The sequence below is a fragment of the Protopterus annectens genome, chromosome 4.part0 (assembly GCF_019279795.1).
Source record: "Protopterus annectens isolate FY-2018-M chromosome 4.part0, PAN1.0, whole genome shotgun sequence".
In the NCBI taxonomy this organism is placed as follows: Eukaryota; Metazoa; Chordata; order Ceratodontiformes; family Protopteridae; genus Protopterus; species Protopterus annectens.
Genome location: NC_056733.1, coordinates 249,013,837 through 249,039,216, shown reverse-complemented (window position 1 = coordinate 249,039,216; position 25,380 = coordinate 249,013,837). Strand labels below are relative to the sequence as shown.

General features: G+C 45.1%; 1 protein-coding gene across 1 annotated transcript in view; it reads left to right on the top strand.

Annotated features, from left to right (window-relative positions):
* EWSR1 (EWS RNA binding protein 1) overlaps positions 1-25,380 on the top strand; it is a 654,399-nt gene that overhangs the window by 238,398 nt on the left and 390,621 nt on the right. Inside the window, exon 5 of the mRNA XM_044068243.1 lies at positions 10,899-11,012. Coding sequence (XP_043924178.1) covers positions 10,899-11,012 — 114 coding nt within the window. The remainder of the gene's footprint in view (positions 1-10,898; positions 11,013-25,380) is intronic.

Genomic DNA, 25,380 nt, shown 5'->3' with positions numbered 1-25,380 from the left:
ATTCGCAGGCCTCTCCTGAGACCCATTCGGGGTCTGGTGTGCCGCGAGATGCTTCTTTGACTATGGAACCTGCAGATGTCTCTACCTTGGATGGGTCCAGAGCCGCTGTGCAGACACCAGCTTCTGAGGGTGTCTTCAGGCCTACTGACTTGCATATCAGACAGACGCCATCTTCTTCTTCAAGGCCTAAAATACGATCCATGCCTAGAAAACAGACGCCCAGACCGCATGGTCAGGCCCCTATGCCTAAAAAACGAATAATGGCTGACTACCTTATTACTCTAATCAGAGGAGGTCACCCTTCTCCCTCTGAGACCTAGAACTGATTTTCCTTGTGATTCTTCAGATCAGGATTCTGAAATTTGTTTCTTCTGATAACCAGGGATTTACCCTTATCTATCTATGAGGATTCTGATGCAGATGACTCCATTCCCTCTGCTTCCCCTCCGAAAGATTTCTCTTTTGGTGAAACTTTGCACACACTTAGGGAGCTTTTCCGCTGGTAAAGCCAGGATGACTCCAAAAAGAGGCTTAGGAAATTCTTACTCCTGCCTCAGCACAGGCCTTTAGCTATCCCCCCTGTACTGGACATTGTAGATGCCTTCTTGGAATCTAGCCTGGCCCCAGACACCTTACTTCTGGCTCCCAGGAAACCTGATTGGTATTAGAGTACCTGATTCTCACAAGTTCCTCTTTAAGAATCCTACTGTGGACCCAGAGACCATTTCACAGGGACCCAAAGGCATTAAGGCTACTACTGCCAAAAAAACCCTACTCCCTCTAATAGATTCCAGGGCCCTGGACAGATGGGGTAAGAAGGTATACACTTCTGCTACTTTGGCCATTAGGGCCTTAAACTGCCAGTTTCATATGTTAAAGCATCAGCAGCATATTATTGGATTACTTAAACAGAAAGTAATGTTGATTCCTGACTGTGCTGAAAATAAAGAATTACAGGGTTTAATGCATTCTGCTGAACAAGTTGGTAAACATACTTTGAAATGTGGTTTGGTTCCTTAGAGGCATCTTGCAGGGCTGCTGTCACTGGGTCTGTACTTGGAAGGCATGCTTGGCTTGAGGAGCAAACCTTACCAGATCATGTTAAAGCTAAATTACTGGGTGCTCCCTTAAAACCAAGACCGCCTGTTTGGCAACAAAGTAGAAGTAGTACTTAAAAATATGTAGGGAAAAGCTAGATCTATGCAAACTGTTAAAGATTTCCTGCAAGTACAGCCTCCCAGATTTAGTAGACACTGGCCTTCTAAGAATTGGTCCTTTCCTGTCTCTTCCAGACCTTCTCAGTCCAAACCAAGGACCAGCAGACCACCCAGGCTTCAGTCCAAGGGTGCTCACAGGCCTAAGCAGTGGGGGGGCTCCCTCTTCCAAAGCTTGAAGTGGTAAGACACCCCCTATAGTAAACTGTCACAATGACTTAACCTTAAACCTTCCAAGCCCTGCTCCAACTGACTGTTATTTTAGGGGGAAGATCGCCCTGCATGCAAAAAGCTGGGAACTCATTACCCAAGACAGATGAGATGTTCGTCGTGTTTCACTGTTGCAGTCATTACATTTGTGTGATCTGCTGGCAGGTTGCCCTCTGTCGGCCTGATTAACGAAGTCTTGGGTCCTGCGTCAGTTGCTGTCCTTTCCATGACGTCAGAGGTATAAAACATGCAGCCGACGCCATTACATCAGTCTTTCTTGCCACACGGTGCCCGAAGCAGAAGCAGTTCACAAGTGCCGGTCGGCCAACTCCTGAAATTTTCGTTTTCGAGTTTCAGAACTGAAGCCTTCAATTAAAAGCGAAGTACCCAGTTGAGGAAAAACTTTTTTCTTGCTCCTTGCCGATGTCAGTAAAAGTTAATTGCATTACTTGTGGGAAGCAAATACCTCATAAGGATTTTCATTAGTACTATATTCCTTGCTTAGGCCCTGACCACAACATGCCTTGCTGTCAGTTTTGTGCTAAATTTAATCAATGCACGATTAAACGTCTATATATTTTTGCTTTTAAATATTTTGGCTCAAGATTTAATTATCCAGAAATTTATTTGGTTGGCAATCCGACTACCGGAATACCTAAAAAAAACGCAAAGAAAATGACGTTGAGTTCCAAAACAGACGACACTTCTCCTAAGCCAGTCGCCGGTAGTCAGTGAGGCGCTTTCATATCCCCTGATACCCACTACTTCTGATTCGCAGGCCTCTACTGGGACCCATTCGGAGTCTGGTATGCCGCGAGATGCTTCAGTTATGGAACACGCAGATGTCTCTACCTTAGATGGGTCCGGAGCCGCTGTGCAGGCACCGGCTTCTGAGGGTGTTTTCAGGCCTACATATTTGTATATTAGACCGACGCCATCTTCAAAACTAAGGCCAAAATCTAAATCTGTCTAAAAAAAACAGACGCCTGGGCCACGTGTGCAGGCCCCTATGCCTAAAAAAAAACAAATTATCAAAATGGCTGAAGATTTAATTACTCTGATAAGGGGTAACCAACCCCCTCCTAAGAGGCCGAAGCAAGACATTGATTATGAATCTTCTGAACAGGATTCTATTTCTTCTGACTTTTCTAATGAACAGGATTTGTCTATTTCTACTCATGAGGACTCTGATGCAGAGGATTCCTTCTGCCTCTCACCCTGAGGATTTTTTCTTTTGGGGAAACTTTACATGCCCTAAGGTAACATTTCCACTGGGAAAGTCAGGATTTCTCTGAATCTAAAGAGAGACTTTGGGGATTTTCTTCTACTTCCTCAGCATAGGCCTTTGGCTATACCTCCTAGTATGACTCCTGATTCTCTGCCTCCGTCTCCTTGTAAACCAGGCAGATACTACAGGGTTCTGACTCCCACAAATTCCTTTTCAAAAACCCTATTGCTGATCCTGAAACCATTTCTCAGTGTCCCAAGGGCATTAAGGCCTCTACTGCCAAAAATCCTACCCCTTCTGATAGAGATTTCAGGGCGATGGATAGATGGTGTAAGAAGGTTTACAAGTCTGCAACCTTGGCCATCAGGTCTTTAAACTGTCAATTTCATACGCTTAAATAGCAACAGCATATCATGGGACTACTTAAACAGAAAATGATGATAATCTCTGACTGTGTGGAAACTAAAGAATTGCAGGATTTCTTGCATTCAGCTGAACAAGTTGGAAAACATACTTTGCAATGTGGTTTTGATTCCTTGGAGGCCTCTTGCAGGGTTGCTGTAACTGGATCTGTGCTAAGAAGGCATGCTTGGCTCCAAGAGCAAACTCTGCCTGACATGTTAAAGCAAAATTGTTGGATGCTCCTTTACAACAGGACCATCTCTTTGGTAATAAGGCTGAAGAAGTGTTAAAGATGGAAGATATTGCAAAATCTATGCAAACTGTGAAAGATTTCTTACAAGTGCAACCTTCAAGATTTAGTAGGCACTGGCCTACTAAGAACTGGTCCTTTCCAGTCCCCTCAAGAGCCGCTCAAGTCAAATCAAGACATTCCAAAGGCTCCAGGTTTCTGTCACAAGGAACATTTAGAACAAAACAATGGGGTGTCTCCACCTCCAAATCTGGAAGCAACAAGGCACCTCCCTATGGTAAACAGTCTCAATGACTTCCCTCTACAATTGCCAAGCACCTACCTGTTAGCTGCCCCTTTGGGGGGAAAACTAGCACTTCATACACGAAACTGGCAACTTATTCAGGACAAATGGGTTTTAAATATAGTATCCCAGGGATACAGATTTCACTTCCACACATTGCCAATCCCAGAAGGATGGCCAGATCTGCCCCCATATCAGTGAGCAGAAGCCCAGAAACAAGTACTGTCCCTCATGAACATGGTAGCTATTCAAACAGTACCAGAAGAGGAAAATGGACAAGGTTTCTGTTCCAGAATTTTCCTGGTACCCAGAAAAGGCAAGTCATGGCGTCCAATTCTGGACTTATCCACTCTAAACACATTTCTGGACATTCCAAAATTCAAGATGCTGACTCAACAGTTACCCATGCTAGGTAAAGATGCCTGGTTGGTAACTCTAGACTTAGAAGAGGCTTACCTGCATATCCAAGTCAGGGAATCTTAAAGAAGATACCTCTGCTTCAAAGCGGGCTACTTGCATTACCAGTTCTCTGCACTGACCTTTGGCTTACCTACTGCGCCCAGGGTCTTCACTAAGTGCCTGGCACCAGTAATTGCATTTTGCAGGCAAAGAAATATTCAGATATATCCATACCTGGACGATTGTCTAATTCAGGCAGAAAACAATGACATTCTTCTAAAGCATCTGGCGTTTGTAAAAAAAAAAAAAAAAAAAAACTTGTCTAGGGTACACCATAAACGAAAAGAAATCACAACTGGTACCCTCTCTACATTCCTGGGTGCAAGCTTGAATACAACTGCCCAGATGACCTACCTTACGCCAGAAAAGCAAATTCAATTGATGACTTACTTCAAACAGGTGGCCACAAAAACCCTGCTGTGTCTGCAAGACACCTTCTGCAAGCCTTGGGGTTCATGGCCTCCTGCATTTTTCTAATTCCATATGCAAGACTGCATATGCGGAAACTTCAGTGGTACTTGAAAAGTTTATGGAGTCAACATTGTCACAGCCTGGAAACAATGATTCCTATTATACCTTGCCTGCAACTAGAGTTCCTATGGTGGGCAGAGGCCTGCCACCAAAACAAGGGACTGCCATTCACTCCACCCCCTGCCGCCCAAACCATAGCAACAGACTCATCAGACTATGCTTGGGGGGCTCATCTGGCAGGGAAGTGCATTCAGTGCAAATGGAGCCCAAATCAAATGCACCTACATGTCTATCAGAGATGCTAGCTGTACAGAATGCTCTGACAGCCTTCAAGGACCATCTTCATCCAGGACAACTAATAACTGCAGACAACACCACAGTTATGTGGTACATAAACAAGCAGGGGGGTACACATTCCTACCCCCTTTGCAGACTAGCCATGGCATTGTGGAACACTGCCTTGACCTATCAGATACAACTACAAGCTCAATTTCTGCCAGGAAAGCTAAATACTTTGGCAGACGAACTAAGCAGAAATCATATGGGCCCACAAGTTTTCAACATGTTGACACGCAAATGGGGGAACCCAGACATAGTTCTGGGGTGAGGCAAAAAGATCTATCAGTTGGACAAATTCTGCACAAGAACTGATCACAAAAAAGCTTGGAAAGTGGATGCTCTATCATTCAGCTGGAAAAACTTATCAGTCTATACTTTTCCCCCCTGTCTCTGCTCTCCAAAGTTGTACTAAACGTCAAACAGGACAAACCAAAAATGATTGCGCCAGACTGGCCTCACCAACACTGGTACCCACTCCTGCGCAATGTCACACCTTCCTCCATGGCACCTGCCTCAGACACCTTACCTACTGTCTCAGCAGAACTACCAAATTCTGCACACTCTGCTCCAAACTTTGAGTCTTGCAGCGTGGCTCATCAACTAATTTCACCATTGGCATCCCTCAGCAAACCAGTGATGGATGTCTTTCTGGAGGCTAGAAGGCCTAGTAGTAGAAAATCTTATACTGACGAATGGAAAATATTCTGTGCCTGGAACCAATCACAAGGAATAAGCACAGCAATGCCCAATATTCCTCAGATTCTGCAATACTTAACTGAGATGCTTCATAAGGGCCTATCTTTTTCTTCCATAAAAATCCATGCCTCTCCATTTCAGCTCATTACAACACAGAACCCTCCCCTCTTCTCTCATCCTTTGCTAAAGCAGAGTCTCAGAGGGGCCAAAAAATTAAGACCTCCCAGGAGAGCACCAACTCTTGCATGGGACCTCAATTTTGTTTTGGAAAAACTCACTCTCCCTCCTTTTGAGCCGACTGCTACTGCAGACCTAAAATTTCTCTCCCGGAAAACAGCTTTCCTTTTAGCAGTCACTTCAGCTAGAAGAATTTCAGAATTACAGGCTCTTATGGCAGTAGAGCCCTTCATTATTTTTCATCCAGACAGGGTGGCTTTCAGGACCAATCCATCTTTCGTGCCCAAGGTGGTATCCAGTGTGGCTCTTAATCAGACCATTCATCTGCCAACTTTCTTCCCCAATCCACAGAACAAGGGTGAGCGGATTCTTCATTCGTTGGATGTACACAGACCACTTTCTACTTTAACAGGATGAAATCTCTAAGAAAATCTGAACTATTGGTGGCATTTGCTGCAGGGGCAGAGGGTAAGGCTATTTCAAAGCAGACTTTTTCCAAATGGATAAGCCATTGTATTCGTTTCTGCTATATGCACCATGGTAAACCTATCCCCAAGGGGATCAGGTCTCATTCCACCAGGTCTGCATCTTCTGCAGCCTTTCCTAGAGGGGTTCCTACCAGGGACATTCTAGAAGCTGCTACCTGGAGCTCAGTTCATACATTCACCAAACATTACCATTTACCTCTCTTCTCTAAATCCAGAGTTGGCTTTGCCACTGCTGTCCTGCATGGCCTCATAGCTGCTCCTAATGCTGTATAAATCCATCCTCCCAACCATAGCTTTGGGATTCTACCCAAATGACTGCAACAGTGAAACATGAAGAACATAGTACAGTTGTGTACACTTACCATAAATGTCGATGTTCAAGTGTATTCACTGTTGCAGCCCTGGTTACCCTCCCTCCAGCCCCCTGACTTCTGTTGGCTATACCTCTCTTCTATACTTAAGCTTTCTGGTGTATTTGCTTTTTGTTGGAGGTGTAACCTTATATTTAATTGCTTCCCGTTATGGGGGCACCTGACATCTGGGGCAAGAAAAATTGACTTATGGTGTCTGCTGCATGCTTTATACCCCTGACTACCTGACGTCATGGAAGATGAGACAGCAACTGTCGCAGGACCCAAGATTTTGTTAATCAGGCCGACTGAGGGCTACCTGCAAGCAGATAACCCAAATGTAATGACTGCAACAGTGAATACACTCTAACATCTACATTTATGGTAAGTGTACACAACTGTACTTTTCTACTCCAGACTGTTCCTGGTACCCAGGAAAGAGAACTCCTGGCACCCTAGCCTGGATATGTCAATTCTCAGCACCTTTCTGGTGGTACCAAAATTCAAAGTGCTTACACTCCAGAAGCTGCTTCCTATGCTAGCCAAGGACTCCTGGTTGCCCCCTAGACTTAAAAGAAGCTCATCTGCACATCCCCATAAGGGAATCTTGCAGGAAATATCTACTTTTCAGGTCAGGCTCTATGCACCATCAGTTCTCTGCACTCCCCTTTGGCTTATCTACTGCGCCCAGGGTATTCACAAAGTGTCTGGCTCCAGCCATTGCATACTGCAGGCAGACAGTCCGGAATTGCTACTTCAGCGCCTGACATTTGTAAAGAGGCTCCTAACTTCTCTGGGGTATACCATCAGCGAAAAGAAATCACATCTGGTACCCAACCAAAAGATTGTATTCCTGGGAGAAAGCTTGAACACTACTTCCCAGATGGCATTCCTCACTCCAGAAAAACAGGTTTATTTGACAATTTTACTTCAAACTACTGGCCACCCAAACCCAGCTGTCTGCAAGAAAAATACTGAAAGCCCTAGGGTTTATGGCCTCATGCATTCTCCTAATTCCATATGCAAGACTGCATATGAGGTAACTTCAGTGGTACTTAAAAAGTCTCTGGTGTCAACATTCTCAGCACCTGGAAACAGTGACTCCTATCATTCCTTGGCTATGGACATAGATCCTTTGGTGGGCAGAGGCTTGCAACCACAACAAGGGGACTCCCTTTCACTCAACCCTTTGCCGCCCAAATCCTGACAACAGACTCATCAGACTATGTATTGGGTCTCACATGGCAGGCAAATGCATTCAAAGCAAATGGAGCCCAGGACAAATTCACCTGCATGTCTGTCAAAAAGAAATGTTAGCTGTACAGAATGCACTGACAGCCTTCAAATACCTTATCCTTCCAGGACAACTCTTGATAGACAACACCGCAGTTATGTGGTACATAAACAAGCAGGGGTGCACTCATTCCTACCCATTCTACAGGTTAGCCATTGCTCTGCGAGCTCAATTCCTGCCAGGTAAACAAAATTCCCTGGCAGACTACTTATGGACCCTCACGAGTGAAAACTGTAGCCCAACTCATTCAAACTTCTAATCCACAAGTGAGGACACCAGAAGTGGACCTTTTTGCTTCCCCCCAGAACCATCAGTTGAGCAAATTTTGCATCCGAACTCCCCACAGCCAAGCATGGAAAGTAGATGCCGTATCCTTTACTTGGGAAAACCTCTCAATCTATGCCTTCCCCTTCTGCCCCTCCTCTCAAAACTACTCCAGATCAAACAGGACAGGCCAAGGACAATCCTTATTGCACCAGACTGGCCACACCAACACTGGTACCCACTCCTATACAGTCTGACAGCAGTGCCAACCTGGCCCCTACATCAGACCCCCTCTCTGCTGTCCCAGCAGGAGGGACAGATTTTGCATCTGAGGTGCAAACCCTGAACCTGGCAGCCTGGCTTATTCCCTGAATACATCACCAGCAACCCTCAGCAAACAGGTGCTGGATGTCATCCTTGAGGCCAGGAGGCCTAGTAATAGAAAATCCTATTCAGAAAAGTGAAAAATGTACTGTTCTTGGAGCCAGTCTCAACGAAAGGAGACACAGCCATGCCCACCTTAACTCAAATCCTAGATTATCTAGCAGAGCCCCTCCAAAGTTTAATGCCTCTGCCATCTCGGCTCATTACAATACTGAGCCACCCCTCTTCTCTCACCCTCTGATCAAACAGTTCCTGAGAGGAGATAAATATTTAAGACCCAAAAGGAGAGCTCCCACTCTTGCCTGGTCCCAGGCCTTTTTTCCTAATCCTCAGAATAAAGGGGAAAGGATCCTGCACTACCTGGACGTGCACAGACAGCTCAGGTTCTGCCTTGACAGGACTAAACCTTTCAGAAGAATCTGACCAGCTGCTAGTCAACTTTGCTGCAGGGGCAGAGGGCAAGGCCATTTTAAAGCAAACCATTTCCAAATGGATAGCACACAGCATCCATATCTGCTACAAACACCATGGAAAACCTACCCCACAGGGGATCAGAACTCATTCCACTAGGGCTACCAGGACATCCTGGAAGCTGCAACCTGGAGTTACGTGCACACCTTCACCAAGCATTACTACTTGCCTATCTTTTCTAAATCCAGAGCTGGATTTGCCACAGCAGTCTTGTAAGGCCTGCTAACCAGCCAGCCCTAATACTTCTTGACTGCCTCCACCCTTTCTCAGCTTTGGGAATCAACCTAAGTTTGATGACTGCAACAGTGAAACACGAAGAACATAGTACAGTTGTGTTGTGTGTACATTTACCATAAAAGTAGATGTTTGAGTGTATTCACTGTTGCAGTCCTGGTTACCCTCCCTCCAACCCCATGACTTTTCTATACTTTCTACCTATCCTCTTTTTTGGTCATATCTTGTGGCAATAGAATTTACATTTTACTGGAGGTGTTCACTCCATGTAATTGCTTCCTATTTTGGGCGCTCCTGACATCTGGGGCAAGAAAAACTGATGTAATGGCATTGGCTGCATGTTTTATACCCCTGACATCATGGAAGAGGCAACAGCATCCGACGCAGAAATCCCTAGACTCCGGTATTTGGGCCGACTGAGGGCGACCTGCAGGCAGATAACCCAAGTGTGATGACTGCAACAGTGAATACTGCATTTATGGTAAGTGTACACAACTGTACTTTCTGCAGTATTTGTGTGGTGTGGAGTCATCCCCTGGCATTTCTCACACTTCTGTCAGGGTACACTTGTTGGCTGTTTCAGCATTTATGCCTGTGAATATCCCTCTTTCAATGCATTCCCATGTGAAAATGCTTTTGAAAGTGGTGTTGCAAACCAAGTCTCTTGGAAAATAGGTGGCTTATCCTTGATCTTTGTCTTGGAAAAATGAACAATTGCTCCATTTGAACCAGCTCATTAGGCTTCATGGTTGCTCTGTTTAATTTACGTTACTTTGTCCAGTACGTAGTATTCCCTTTTCAGAGTCCATAGTCACTAGTTGGGGACAGACTCTGAGGACAGTATGATTAGTAGGGCATTATGGGGGAGGAACTTCAGCCTGCGAAACATGTTTGCCATGTTTGCCAGCCTCCAATCCAGTATTCCCATGGGTTGAGACAGAAGAAAATAGGAATCTATTAAGAAAATAGGAATCTATTATGGCAAGTAACAGTTTTTGTTGGTTTACTATTGTTTGTGCGAACGACATTCTATCTGCTGCAGTGTGCCGAAAAATGTGGAACGCACAAGCACTTTTGCACCAGATAGTCTACTCCACTTACGCGAATGCACAATTGCATTTGCATAACTGGAAATAGACTATCTGCACGGAAATCATGTTAGACTGAGGAGTGGAAATTCATCCACATCCCCACTGTAAGTGTAGTCTTGGAGTTGGAATATATATGTTGTGGGGGGGGGGGGTGAAGCCCCCCTGCAAAAACATGATAGCTGTATAGGAGTTTCATTTACATCCGCTCCTATACGGCTATCACGTGTTTTCAACAACAATGTGTAGTCAAATACGTTTAGCATTTGTTTCAACATTGTACTTTTTTTTTTTTTTCAGTATTGCCATTCGTTTGAACGGAAAATGTTTTTCTGATCGAATAAACAATATTAAACCGTTTTTGTTTATAGTAAATCATGTATTAAAGAGCGTAGTCTACTGTTGGCACTGTCAAAATCTCACGTTTGCCAAAACGTGTATCAGTACCTCTCTGAAATTGTGCTGGAGATGTACAGGTTTTTTGTGATATGGCAATATAAGGAAGAATTCTGCAAGTGTTTGTCACTTTTGATGGTAAAAAAATGGGGGGGGGGGTTCTCAAAAGTTAATGCTGTTTTATTTCCCGTTTATTATAGGTAAGGAACTACATGGAAAACCTTTGAAAGCAGAAATGTCAAAAAGAAAGCGTGCCCAAAATATGCGTAAGGGCTTGCTTTCTGCACGTGGACTTTTACCCCTTATGCGCGGAGGTAAGAATGTTAAATGAATTGCATTTTGTTTGTTCTTTATGCTGACTGTGAAGAACCCATTAAACCAAAGTCTCTGTATAGGGAGTCCTGGTAGAATAGCTCAAAATGTATAAAAAAAAAAAATTATGGGCACATTATTTACATTTTTGATGTATTTGTCAACATTGCTGTACTGACTTTGATATTTGTTCAAACCTGTACACATTAACTCATTCACTCCAGAGCAGCTCAGAAAATGTTGCCTGCCTCCTTCCACCATAGAAACAACAGTGCAGCCCGAGCTTATTTTCAGATAATCCATTTGAAATACCATACAGGAAAAAAAAAATGTTCATAACTCTAACCATAAGAGCTAGACTAAAAATGTAAATGCATAAGTTGACAGTGCATATCTTGGTCATTTTTAAATATTTGCCAAATAATGCTGATGTGTTATGCATATTTTTTTACCTTTCTGGTAAAACAAATTGCAATATCTTGATGTGTGTACCATGCAGACTCATAAAATTTGTAATTAACTCCGATCTGCTAATGATTGGCAGATTTTTTATGGTGCCGAGTTGCCAGCCTGACGCCCAACCTACGGAGGCCACTCTACCGCAGGGAGTACATGCAGACTCCACACAGAAGGCACAGCGCTACCACTGTACCACCATTCACAGAAATTAATATATTTGTCATAATTGATGAAGCGTAATGTCACCTGTAACAGACTACACAGAATATAAGTTGTGTGGCTCAATGTAAGCTTCAAATGATGCATAATGTGTCGTCACCATGTTGCCTTGCAAAGATATGGGCATAATAATGAGAAATATGGCAAATGTTTAATTTCCATACCCCCTACAAGACTAAAACTGATAGCTGTATATGTGTACAGCAAACAGTTCTTTTACCACGTTGTAAGGAGTAATGCTGACTTCAAAATGACGTATTAATTGGCACATTGACATGATCCCTTGCAGAGTTATTTACCAAAACATTAAAAAATCATAATTTCCAAGACCTAAATGGTGATACCTGTATGTGTATACAGCATACAGACAGTTCTTTTGCCATGCTGTAACTATTAATATTGTCTTCAAAATGAGGTATTACTTGGCATTTTGACATGCTCCCTTGCAAAGTTCTTTACAAAAATATGAAAAAAAAAATCAGTTTCTATAACATACGCCCTAAACACCGATATATAGGTTCATAGGTTCATACTAGGCTATCTGCCCTAGGGTATTTATAAGCCTAGCCAGAGTGTGTTTGGCTTTCGCCACCCTTTTTAAATTAATTTTGCTATGCCCTTTTTCGAGGTTATAACAGTGATACCCGGGGTAAACCTACGATCTCCCATCCACTCATCAAGATTCCTCTTGAAGAGAGTCAATGAGGGACTCTGCCTAACCTGGACTGGGATTTTATTCCAGAGTGAAGGGAGCCTCTGGGTTATGAATCTGTCCCTCCAGCATGTCCTATTTATTTCAATGCTGACGTTCAAGTCTGTCGAGTGCGTAACTCGATGGGATTTGGATTTTCTGCGGTGCAGCATGTCCATTAATTCCGGGTTGGACATGGCTTTATACGTCAGGCACAGATCGCCTCTGAGCAGGCGGTATGCCACTGAGTAGAGCTGGAGTTTCTTTAACCGGGCAGCATATGGCATCTGTTTGAGCCCTTTGATCCTCTTGGTGAGGTACTTTTGGGGTCTTTCCAGTTGCTGCAGGTGTCTGGTAAGGTACATCCCAAAAGGGGCATTGTACTCAATTATGGGCCTGATGAGGGATGAGTTAGAGGCACGATGACCTCCCCTGATCTAGATGTGAAGCCCTTCGTGATTAGGTGGGCTATATAAAATGTTTTTCTAACCACTTTGGCCACGTGGTTGTCAAATGAGAGATTGCTATCAACTTGGGTCCTCAGGTCCCTAATTACTACTTCTGTACTTAATGGATTACCACCTATGTGGTAATTTGTGGGCACTTTGTTTTTGCCAAAGGGGATGACTCTACACTTTTTGGCGTTTAGCTTGAGGCCATGGCTCTGACACCAGTTGTCTGTTTCTATGAGGCCCTTTTGGAGGATGCTTGTGTCGGCTGGAGAGTCGATTATGGCGCCCAGTTTGCAGTCATCTGCGAACTTGGTCAGCCACAGTCCTTCTGTGTTGGCCTGTACCTCAGAGAAATATATACCGAACAAGAGAGGTCCCAGGACTGAGCCTTGTGGGACGCCACTTGTAACTGGTTTGGAGTCTGACATGGCTCCAGCAATTCTAACCATGTGGGTTCTGTCCTTGAGCCAGTTTGCAACCCGTCTAGTGACATAGGGGTTTATATTTAAGCTGGTGAGCTTATCTATAATGCCCGAGTAGGGTACTGTATCGAAGGCTTTTGTGAGGTCCAGGTAGGCTGTGTGGACCACCTTCCCCTAGTCAATGGCCTTGGTGGCTGTTTCAAAGAAATCGACCAGGTTTAAGAGGCAGGATCTGCCCTTAAAGCCGAACTGGATAGGATCCAGTGTCTGTAGGTCCCCAATATCTTTATTTATGAGGTCCATGATGATCCTTTCCATAGCTTTGCAGACCAGGCTAGTCGGGATCCGTTGAGGCACCACCTTTGTGGAGAGGGACCACTGTTGCTGTACGCCACTCTTTGGGTACATATCCTGTAGTAAGGCTGAGCTTCAACAGTAGTTTTATGTTTGGGTTTAGCTCTTCTTGGAGTTCATGTAGGACGCAGCCCAGGACACTGTCTGGTCCCATTGATGCTGTGTTTTCTGCTTTGGGAGAGGGCGGCTCTTACCTGAGCATCTGAGATGTCAGGGGGGCAGCACTCTGCTGGGATAGGTATTTGCCCTTTTGGTGGGGAGGGGGGGAGGAGTTTACGCTGAACCTGTCAGCTAGGATGTTGGCAATGTCTGTGGGTTTGGTGTATTTTTTGTCATTTTGGTCTAATTCTGAGCATATCTGGGAATTCCCACCTAGGTTTTTAACATAACTAAAGAAAGCCTTGTGATTATCCTTAGTGTCCTGTGCAGTTTTTCTCTCGAAGCTGGCCTTAGACGATTGTATGAGTGCCCGTAGTTTTTTGCCAATACTGATCAGAGATGCCTTCCCTTTTTGGGATTTTGCTCTATCATGTAGTAGCTTCCTCCTTCTATTGTATAGTTTGTTTATGGCTGGGGTCCACCAGACAGGACGTATGCCTTTGGGGGATTGGGTCTTGGTTTTATTTGGGATTGCATGATCCATGCATTCCTGAAGGTGTTCATATAATGCGTTTATAAAATAGATTCTGCGGTCTGGGCCGTATTTTCCACAGGCCCGGGGGCTTTGAAGGATTCCACCTCTGTTCTGAGGAGTGTGAAATTTGCTTTAGAGAAGTTTTTCACTGTGGTTTTCTGAGCAGGGGGTGGGGTCGGGATGTGAATATCCAGTGAGATTAGTTTATGGTCTGAATTTCCCAGTGAGGTATACACTTCTGGTCTGGTGCATAGAGTCCCCATGTTGGTGATCAGGTCCAATATGTTTTCCCCTCTTGTGGGAGTGGTAAGTTGTTTCATAGCATTTGAGTTTATAAATTCTAGGAACCTTTGAGCTAGGGTGTTGGAGCTAGAGTAATGCTCCCAGTCTGTTTGGGTAGTTGAAGTCGCCCAATATAATGGTGTTTGGAGAGACCTTCATATTTTCCAGTGTTCTCAGGAAGGCAGAGTGGGGTTCCTGGGTTTGGAAGGGTGGTCTGTAGCAGGCTATAAACTGGAAGGCAGTTTTACCCACTGTTAGTTGCACATGGATAGTCTCTGATGCTTCGTGCTGTGCCACCAAACTGGAGGTGTGGGTATCTTTGAATATTGATACTCCCCCTCCTTTTGTGGTTCGGTCCAAGTTTTGGGGCCGAAAAGCATGGTATGAGGTATAACCTGGTAGTGCTGGGATGCTCTCGGGAGCCTTGAACCAGGTTTCTGTTACTGCACAGATATCGATGTTCTCCATGCTAAGGAGAGTTTCGAGTGCGTGCATCTTGAGGTTTAGACTTCTGGCGTTGAGTAGCATTACTCTTAGTTTCTTATCCCTTGTGATACCTATGGAGGTGGGTTTGTCTTTTGAGCCTTGCCTAAAAAAGGCACTATGGGGGAAGCAGCAAGAGCTTTTGCCAATGTCCGAAAGCCCAGGGGTGACAGGTGCAAACCATCCCTAGCGAAGCATCGTGGCTTGTCGAGCATGTCATCCCAGGCTGACAGGCATTGGATCCCCATTGAATGACACCAATACTTAAGCCAATTGTTGAAATTGATCATCTTGTCTTCATATTTTGGCATCATTCTTGGTGAGGGTAAGATGCTACTCAAGGTCAGGGTCATACCGGCCTGGGCTACATGCTCAGAGAGCTCCTCTGTCTCTCCATGTAGTCCAGGGAGGTACGTCTCAGGTCATTCACACCAGCATGGACAATGACTGAGTCATATTTGTACTTGCCTTGGAGTGACCTGAGTGCTTGTTAGTTGGTGGATCCTAGTGCCCGACAGGCAGCTCACCGTGACCTTCTTGTTCAGCCTGGTGAGCGGGATGTCAGTGTGCCTGACGGATAGGGTCACCTATTACAAATGTATCAGGTGTGTTGTTTAGCCTTAAGGGCTGTGACTGTTCGGCACACTGGCTTTGTGAGCTATGTGTTGCACGTGTTTTGTTATGGGGTAACGGTTGCTTGGGTGTCTGCTTTGGAGGTCTCTGCTGCTTAGGCAGATATGTTAAGTTGTCAATCTCGCCTTCATTCTTGCTGGATGGGTTGGCTCCGACTCGGCCAATACTAAAGCTTGAGAGCTAATTCCACCGGCTCGAGGCTCCCCTATATCCCACAATGCTAGGCGGTAACTACTCCGATCTCGTTTGCCGCTATAGCTGACGAGGTGCGTTTTCTACCGGCTCAGGCAGGTTAGTTACACTTTTACATTTAGGTACTTCTTAAAACCCTTTTTAATTTTGATTCATAACTTTTCAGTTTAATTTAAAAATTTAGATAAATCGACCCCTGTTTGTCGAGCCCCTTTTCCTTTTTTCCCTTATTTTAGGCCTTCGGCCCCTTCCCTCCCCCTAGTCCTTTACTAAATTAGTTTTTTTGTAAGGGCTTGTGTGTGTGTGTTTGTGGCTTAGCCTTAATTTATTTTAATAGTTTCCTAAAGATAGTGTCTGTAGTGTGTTTGTGTGTGTTAGGCTCTCTCTTTACTATGTCGAAAGACAAGGTCTCAGGCTTCAAGAAGTGTGACTCGTGCTGTCAGAAGATGTCTCTGGCAGACGGTCACACTTCTTGTTTGTATTGCCTGGGGCCTTTGCACCTGCAGGACTCTTGTGCTTTTTGTCATGGGTTTAGCCCTAGAGTCCTGCAGGAACGCAAGAATAAGCTTATCTTGCGGGGCTTATTAAAGCCTGAAGGCCCCCCGACTCAGTCTGTGTCGGGGAAGCCTTCAAAAACTTCCAAACAGTCTGCTCCTGCTCCAGAGTCCACTGCTGAGAAGAATAAGTCGGCTTCGACATCGGCTCCGACTGGAGCCGATGTTTCTAAGCCTCATACTGTTACCTCGGCTCCGGCTGGAGCCGAGGCTGATAAAACTTTCTCGGCTCCGATACCGTTAACGGAGCCATAATCGAGAAAGAGGTCCAGATCCCCCTCTATCAGATCCGTGCAATAGTATTGGGAATTCCTTTATAATTGAAAAAAAGGCCAATGGGGAACAAGGTACTCAAGAGGAGTTTGTGAGGGTGTAGTGCTTTTAATTTTTTAGTGCTGACTTAGTGAGCAAGTGCCAGTTAACTTAAATGCAGTGTGTTACAGGTAACTTAAATGCAAAAACGACACAGTAACTTTCAAGTGAAACAAGGAAATAAGTACAGTAAGCAATGCAGATATCACTAAGGATCCACAGAAGCACTGAAAAGCCGCATTTTAGGTGGAATTAGCGTTTCAGGGAAATAACAAGCAAAACAACAAGCATACAAACAGCTAGATTCAGCAGGCCTGGATCTAGTCTATGCTACAGCAAACGAGGTGTACCAATTTCAGTACAGCATACAGACAGTTCTTTTATGTAAGGACTAACACCCTCTTCAAAATGAGGTATTACTCAGCACAATTACTTGCTCCCTACCAACATTATTTACCAAAATATGAAAGTACTAAATTTTCATAACCTAATTCCTAAAACTGTGACATCTGTACATGTGTACAGCCCACAGGCACAGTTAGTCAGTCTAGAGAGGCAAGTTAACATTCTAGCCGTCTGCATACCTTCAGCAGAGAATGTGATGGCAGATATGCTAAGCAGGACCATGACTCAGTCACACAAATGTAGGCTAAACAGGGATGTGTTCCTGGACATGGTGAATCGATGGAGTATTCCGGATGTGGATCTGTTTGCATCCCCCATGAACAGACATCCTCCAACCCTCTGCTCCAGGGTACTACATCCTGAAGCATGGAGGGTGGATGCACTTTCATTTTCTTGGAAGGGGATGCACGCTTATGCTTCCCCTCTTCCCACTCATAGAAAAAGTTCTGCTGAAAATTCATAAAGAACAACAAATCTTGTTGGTGACCCCCTGTTGGCGAAGGCAGTTGGTTCCCTCTGTTACACCGTCTAGCCAAAGCAATCACCACAAGTTACCCCACTGGATGGACTAGCTCACACAGGAGAAGGGAACACTCATACACCCACAACTGTCAACACTGAACCTTACGATGTCCTTCAAGAATGCAACTGCAGTCATAACATATGGGTTGTCCTGCCTCAGGCAGCCCTCGGTCGGCCGAATTCCAAAGTCTGGGTCCGGCGTCGGCTGGTGTCGCCTCCTCTCCGACGTCAGAACGGCTGGAGTGTAAAGGCATCGGCCGATGCCATCTTAAGTCTTTCTTGCCGCGGTGCCCGAAGCAGAAGCAGTTCGCAAGTGCTGGTCGGTCAGCTCCTGTGTTTTCAGTACCGAAGTCATCTAAAAGCTACGTACCCCGTTGGGGAACATTTTTTCTTGCCTCAGCCGATGTCAGAACAAATTGAGAAAGTTAATAATTGTTTGTCTTGTGGTAAACAAATACCTCATAAGGACTTTCATTCTCGTTGCCTGCCTTGCCTGGGCCCAGACCACGACGTCTTGGCCTGTGCTTGCTCACTCTCAGGTGCCGGGCAGAATTTGCCGAAGACTTTTTCGGTGATTCTTTTGCTTATATCATGCCGTCGGATCAACCGACAACTCAATCTTCCAAAAAACGTAAGGACCGGGACCGACATTCTCGGCCCGCGTCATCCACCGATACTCCTCCTAAACCCCCTCCGCAAGTGCTTCGGTCCCTTTGGAAGCGGTAATCCAACCGCTCCAGGCCAACGACACAGCGGTAACTCGTCCTTCGGTCTCGGAGTCCACTCCGGTGCCGGTTGTTGACTTTCCTCCAGAAACCGAGGTTCTGGATCTACCAGACACCATTCCTGTGGACAAGGTTACACCAGCACGTGGGGCAGCTAGGCCTCCTGTATCCATGTCCATCAAGGCCTTTGCACGTGCTAAGGCTGCCAGCCAGGCCAAGGCCCATTCTAAACCTACTGCTCAGGCCCCCTCTTCTGATAAACAGATCATGTCTCTTGCTGCAGATCTAATTTCTCTTATTAGGGGGTCTCAGCCTCAGCCAGACAGACGTTCTCAGCCGCCTGCAGAGAAAAGGCCCAGAACTGAGCAGGCCGGCAACCTCTCTTCAGAGGAAGCCTCTGGGGATTCTGAGCATTCTGATACCCAAGAAGAATCCTTCCCAGGCCTATGAGGACTCTGATGCTGAGGAATCAATTCCCTCTGCCTCTCCTCCAGAGGATTTTTCGTTCGGTGAAGTCCTACACTCCATGAGAGAGCATTTTAAATGGCAGGGCCAGGAATTCTCTGATTCCAGAAAAAGGTTACGTACCTTCCTCAAGCTTCCCCAGCACAGGCCTTTAGCTATACCTCCAGTTATGGATGTCCTGGATGATGTTTTCTCCAACTCCAGTGCTAACCCTGATTCTCTCCCTCCTGCTCCTGTCAAGCCTGACATTATAGGGTCCCTGACGCACACAAGCATCTATTTAAGGCCCATTCTGTGGATCTAGAAAATTTCACAGGGCCCCAAGGGAGTGGCTACTTCCACTGCCAAGAATCCACTGCCAGCGGATAAGGAAGCTAGATCCCTGGAGAGATGGGGTAAAAAAGTTTATACCTCCACCACCCTGGCTATGAGGTCACTTAACTGCCTTTTTCATATGTTTCAGTACCAGGATTTTTTACTGGATGACTTACAGAAAAAGCTAGCCTCCCCTGAGTCTACTGATTTTAAGGCATTGCAGGATCTAGTACATAACACTCAGCAGGTTAACAATCATTTTCTTCAGTGTGGTTATGATGCATTGGAGGCTTCATGTAGGGCAGCTATGACTGGGGCTGTTATACGCAGACATGCTTGGTTAAAAGAATAGCCACTGCCTGACCATGTTAAAGTAAAGTTACTTGATGCACCTTTAGAAAAACAGAAGCTTTTTGGTGCTAATGCACAAGATGTGTTGAAGTCCATTGAGGAAAAAGCTAAATCAGTACAGACAGTCAGATTTCCTCCAGGTTCAGCCTCCCAGATTCAGCAGGAATTGGCCTTCAAAGAATTGGTCCTTTCCAGACTCTGACAAGTTTCAAAGGAGAAAAAACAGGCGTGGCCGAGGTAGAGGGCAATACCGAGGATCCCACAGGGGCCGCCAGTGGCAACCACCAAATCAAAGAAGTGGCACAGGCAGCCCAGCTGCACCACAAGTACAACCACAATAACTTGACTTTCCATACCACCTACAAAGGCTCAAAGAGAAGCACCCTTGGGCGGAAAATTATCCTTATTCTCAAAAAAACTGGCATATCTTAACCAAGGACAACTGGATTCTGGATTTAATAGACAAAGGTTACAGATTCCACTTTCTTACTTTACCAATAAGACAAGGCATGCCAAACCTGCCACATCATCAAAGGGCAGAGGCACTCATTCAAGTTTCAAAGCTGTTAAACATAAATGCAATAGAAAAGGTTCCTCCACAGGAACAAGGCCAGGGATTTTATTCAAGACTGTTCCTTGTTCCAAGAAAGGAAAACAAATGGTGGCCTATACTGGACTTGTCTACTCTAAATACTTATCTCATTGTGCCAAAGTTCAAAATGCTGATGTTGCAGCAACTCTTTCCCATGCTGGGCAAGGGGTCTTGGCTGGTCACTCTGGACCTCAAGGAGGCATACCTGCATGTCCCAATCAGACAAAGCTGCAGAAGATACCTCAGATTTCTTGCAGGGACAGAGCATTATCAATTCTCAGCATTGCCGTTTGGCTTATCTACTGCGCCCAGAGTGTTCACGAAATGCCTGGCATCAGTAGTGGCACACTGCAGACTCCAGGGTATTCAAATATACCCCTACCTGGACGACTGCCTCATACAAGCAGACAACAAACAAACCTTGATTGCAAACTTGGACTATGTCATTCAATTACTACAGGCCTTGGGATACACAGTCAACATTCAGAAATCAAGACTCCTGCCATCCCAACAAATTATTTTCCTAGGAGCCAAGCTGGACACAAACACACAAATGGCTTATCTCACAGAGGAAAAACAGCAGCAGTTACCAGAGTACTTCAAAGGCCTAGCAAAGTTCTCCCAGCTGACTGCAAGGAAAATCCTGCAGGCCCTGGGGTTCATGGCATCTTGCATTCTTCTGATACCTTTGGCAAGACTCCATATGAGAAAGCTGCAATGGTATTTAAAAAGCTTATGGTCCCAACACAGCCAAAGCCTAGAGGACGTAATCCCACTCATTCCATGTCTGCAAAGAGAATTTTTGTGGTGGGTTCAAGCAAGTCAATTAAACAAAGGCATGCCTTTCAACAAACCTCAAGCAGATCAAATGATTACAACAGACGCCTCAGACCATGGATGGGGGGGGGGGCGCACATGGAAGGCAGTTTGTGCCAGGCAAGGACAATGTTCTGGCGGACAAGCTGAGCAGGAATTTTTTGGATCCACACGAATGGATGCTGCATCCTCACATTTTCTCACAAATAACAAGGACATGGGGAAGACCGGACATAGATATCTTTGCTTCTCACATGAATCATTACCTGGAAAAGTTCTGTACAAGGACCCACCATTCTCTAGCCCGGAAAACGGATGCTCTCTCCTTCAGCTGGAATTCCCTAACAATTTATGCATTCCCTCCTCTACCACTGCTGACCAAGGTGATACTGAAGATCAAAGCAGAACAACCATCAGGCATTTTGATAGCTCCAGACTGGCCAAGGCAGCACTGGTACCCATTGCTGTGAGCATAACTCGGACCAAGCCGTGGCCTCTGCCCCTATGGCCTCTGCTTCTAACAAAGCACAATTACAGGACAGTTCATCAAAACCTGAAAACATTGCATCTCTTTCCAAAAAAGTTCAAGAGATCTTACTGGAAGCACGCAGACCTTCCACCAGAAAAACCTATTCAGCCAAGTGGAAGAGATCATCTGGAATGCTAACAGGGGTCAGGATACAACAGTCTTGAGTATACCTCAGATATTGGAATACTTGGCAGAAATGTTTCATACTGGTCTCTCCTATTCTTCCATAAAGATTCATGCCTCAGCAATCTCAGCAAAATACAATTGTGATCCACCTGTGTTTTCACATCCTTTGCTAAGACAGTTCCTGAGAGGGATAAAGAATATCAAACCCCCCCCCCAGGAACCGCCAGTACCTGCATGGGACCTCAATTTCGTCTTGGAAAAATGAACTCTTCCTCTCTGAACCAGCAGCAACTTCAGAAATGCAATTTCTCTCATGGAAAACGGTTTTCCTATTGGCTATCACATCAGCAAGAAGAGTCTCGGAGATACAGGCACTCATGGCAGTACCTCCTTTTCTCATTTTTCATCAGGACAGAGTCTCTCTAAGAACCAATCCTTCATTCATGCCAAAAGTAATTTCCAGGGTGTCTCTAAATCAAGCCATTCACCTGCCTACCTTCTTCCCCAATCCTCAAAACAGGGGGGAAGCACTGCTGCATACTTTAGACATACACAGACAACTACGCTACTACTTGGACAGAACTAAGGCCACCAGAAAGTCTGACCAACTGTTTGTAGCCTATGCTGCTGGAGTACAAGGAAAAGCAATCTCCAAACAAACAATTTCAAAATGGATTGGACACTGCATCAGATTCTGCTATTCTTTTCATGGAAAAGGTGTGCCAGCCAATATTAGGCCACACTCCACCAGAGCTATAGCCACATCCACAGCTTTCCTAAGAGGAGTGGCTACAAAGGACATTCTAGAGGCTGCTACATGGAGCTCCGTGCATACATTTTCCAAGCACTACAACCTGCCTTTATACTCCAGATCCCGAGCAAGCTTTGCTTCGGCAGTCCTGCAGGGCATTTTAGCTACACCATCACTCTTAGTTCCAACCACCCCCAGATTGGCTATGGTATTCAACCCATATGTTATGACTGCAGTTGCATTCTTGAAGGACATAGTACAGTTTTGTACCTACCATAAATGTAGATGTCCGATAGATATGCAACTGCAGTCGGATTATCCCACCCTCCTACCCCTCTGCAACCTTCTTTATGGGTCCACTACCCCTATTCCTATTAGCTGGGGGTACCTCCTATGGTGTATCTGTTTATTACTGTTGTGCATGTCTGGAATTGTTTATCCATTCACCAAATTTAGCCTTCCTAGGAGGGCACCTGGCATCTGGGGCAAGAAACATTGAAGAAGATGGCATCGGCCGATGCCTTTATACTCCAGCCGTTCTGACGTCGGAGAGGAGGCGACACCAGCCGACGCCGGACCCAGACTTTGGAATTCGGCCGACCAAGGGCTGCCTGAGGCAGGACAACCCATATGTTATGACTGCAGCTGCATATCTATCGGACATCTACATTTATGGTAGGTACAAAACTGTACTTTGTGGGTGATGGTGCATTGATTCTTTTCAAACACTTGTGCACAAAGGATGTGCTTCAAGTTCTGCAGCAGGTCAGAAAACCACCTACCAGAAAATCATATCTGTCCAAGTAGAAGAGGTTTTCTGTTTGGTGTCAGAAACAAAATTTACAACCACTGGCAGTAGAACCTCCAGTGGTTTTGTCCTACCTGTGAATTGATGAGGTCTGGCCTCTTATTCTTCATTTAAGACCCATTTGTCTGCCATCTCAGCATGCCTTCCACTCATCCCACCTCTGGCTTCTAGACTAGAAGTTAAGCTATTTTTGAAGGGGGTTCTGCACATTAGTCCTCCAAAGAAGCCCCATTTCTCCTTGGGATCTAAATTTTGTTCTGGAAAAGTTGACACAATCACCTTTTGAGACAGCCAATGACTGTTCTCTCCAATACTGTATATGGAAAACTATACTCTTGTTGGCAATTACTTCAGCCAGAAGGATTTTTGAACTGCAGGCCCTCATAGACCCCTGTCCTTTTACAGTTTTACATAAAGATAGGGTTTGTGTACTAACCCATACTTCATGCCCAAAGTAGTTAATGAACTTTCCTTGAATTAGGCCTTTTATCTTCCAACCCTTTTCCCTTCACCCCAAAACTCTGCTGAAAGGATCTTCCACTCCCTGTATGTACATAGACAACTCCAATACTATTTGGCCAAGACCAAATCCATCCATAAATCGGACAGGCTGTTTGTCTGCTACCACCCAAGAGCCCTGAGACGCCCTGTTTCCAAGCAAACCATATCTTCCTGGATTTCTAAAACTATTTCCATTTGTTATACAGCCCATGGCAGAAGGCTTCCCTTCCCAATAAAGGTGCACACTACTAAAGCAGTGTCCTCCTCTGGGGCTTTCTTTAAGGGTTCAGATACAGCTGCCATTTTAGAACCAGTTACATGGTCGTCTGTCCATGCATTCACCAGACATTAAGTTGGACATTTCTAGGGTCAGAGCAGGTTTTGCCAGAGCCGTCCATGGCTTTGTGGAAAGTGCTTGTTTCTCCCTCCAAATCTTAATTGGAGCTTTTGCACTCTCTCATGTTATGAATACAACACCGTATGAATAGAAGGACATAGTATTGTGTAAAATCTTACCATAACTTTAGATGTCCTTCTCTTCTATATGCTGCAGTATAGTTTCCCACTCTGCCTTCCCCCTGACACTTGCCTGACTGCTGAGTGCCCACTCCATAGCCGCTGATTCTGGCGGCATACAGTTCTGAGGTAGGTGCATGCTGACATCCGTTTTGTACCGAATGTCTGTTTAGTACCAAACGTCTTTTTGACCTTCAGAGAAGCAAGACGTCACATGCACCTTCACAGTAGCATCTATCTTTTGCAAAACGGCCAGGCATACACGAGTCTACCAGAGGCAGACTCCCTTATATTATGGATACAGCAGCATATAGGAAAGGAGGACATCTGAAGTTGTGTTAAGATTTTACACAACAATACTTTCTTCCTGAACATAAACTCCTTACCATTCCTCCAGTCTTAGAGGTAATAGATGTCTTTCTGGACTCTCCTTAACCAGACTCCCTTCTTATGCCACTTGGAAACCTGACAGATTTTGCAGGGTTCTAGATTTCCACAAACAACTTTAAGAACCCTGTGACAGATCCTGAAGTGATGACTCGGGACCTTAAGGGTGCAAAAGCTAGTTCTTCAAAAATATTTTAACAGGCAAGGAAAGCAGAGCCTAGGACATGTGTAGGAAAAAAGTCTACACCTCTGCTACCTTTGTCATCTTTGAACTGCTGGTTTCATATTGTGAAGTACCAGGAAACTATTTTTGCTAGATAAAACAAAAACTGATAGGGATTGAAAATAAGGCCCCCTCCAAAGAATTACTGGATTTATGCAACTCCTGTTCTCAAGTAGCTAGGCACTACCTGCACTGTGGGTATGATGCTTTGGAAGCTTCCAGCAGGGCATCAACCGCAGGATCCATCATTCAAAAACATACTTGACTGAGGGAGCATTCCTTACCTGAACATGTCGAATTCAGTCTCCTAGATGCTCTATTGGTCAAAAACTGACTCTCTGGTCCAAAAGCTGAGGCTGTAACTAAGAAAATGGAGGATAAGGCCAAGTCTATGCAGACTGTCAGACTTCCTCCAGGTCCAATCTCCTTGGTTCAGCGAAATTACCCTACCAAACATTGGTCCTTTCCAGCCCCCCACCCCCACAGTTTAAGCCTAGCTAAGGAAGACTGTGTAGGGAAAGGAGCTGAAGATAGCACCAGCAGCCAAGACTGTGGCAAACGGACCAGTCAAGAAGCAGCCATAACTCTTGCATGGCACTCCCTTTCCCACAGCCCCCATTCCTTACCCCTCAACCTTCCTCTCCCTCTAAG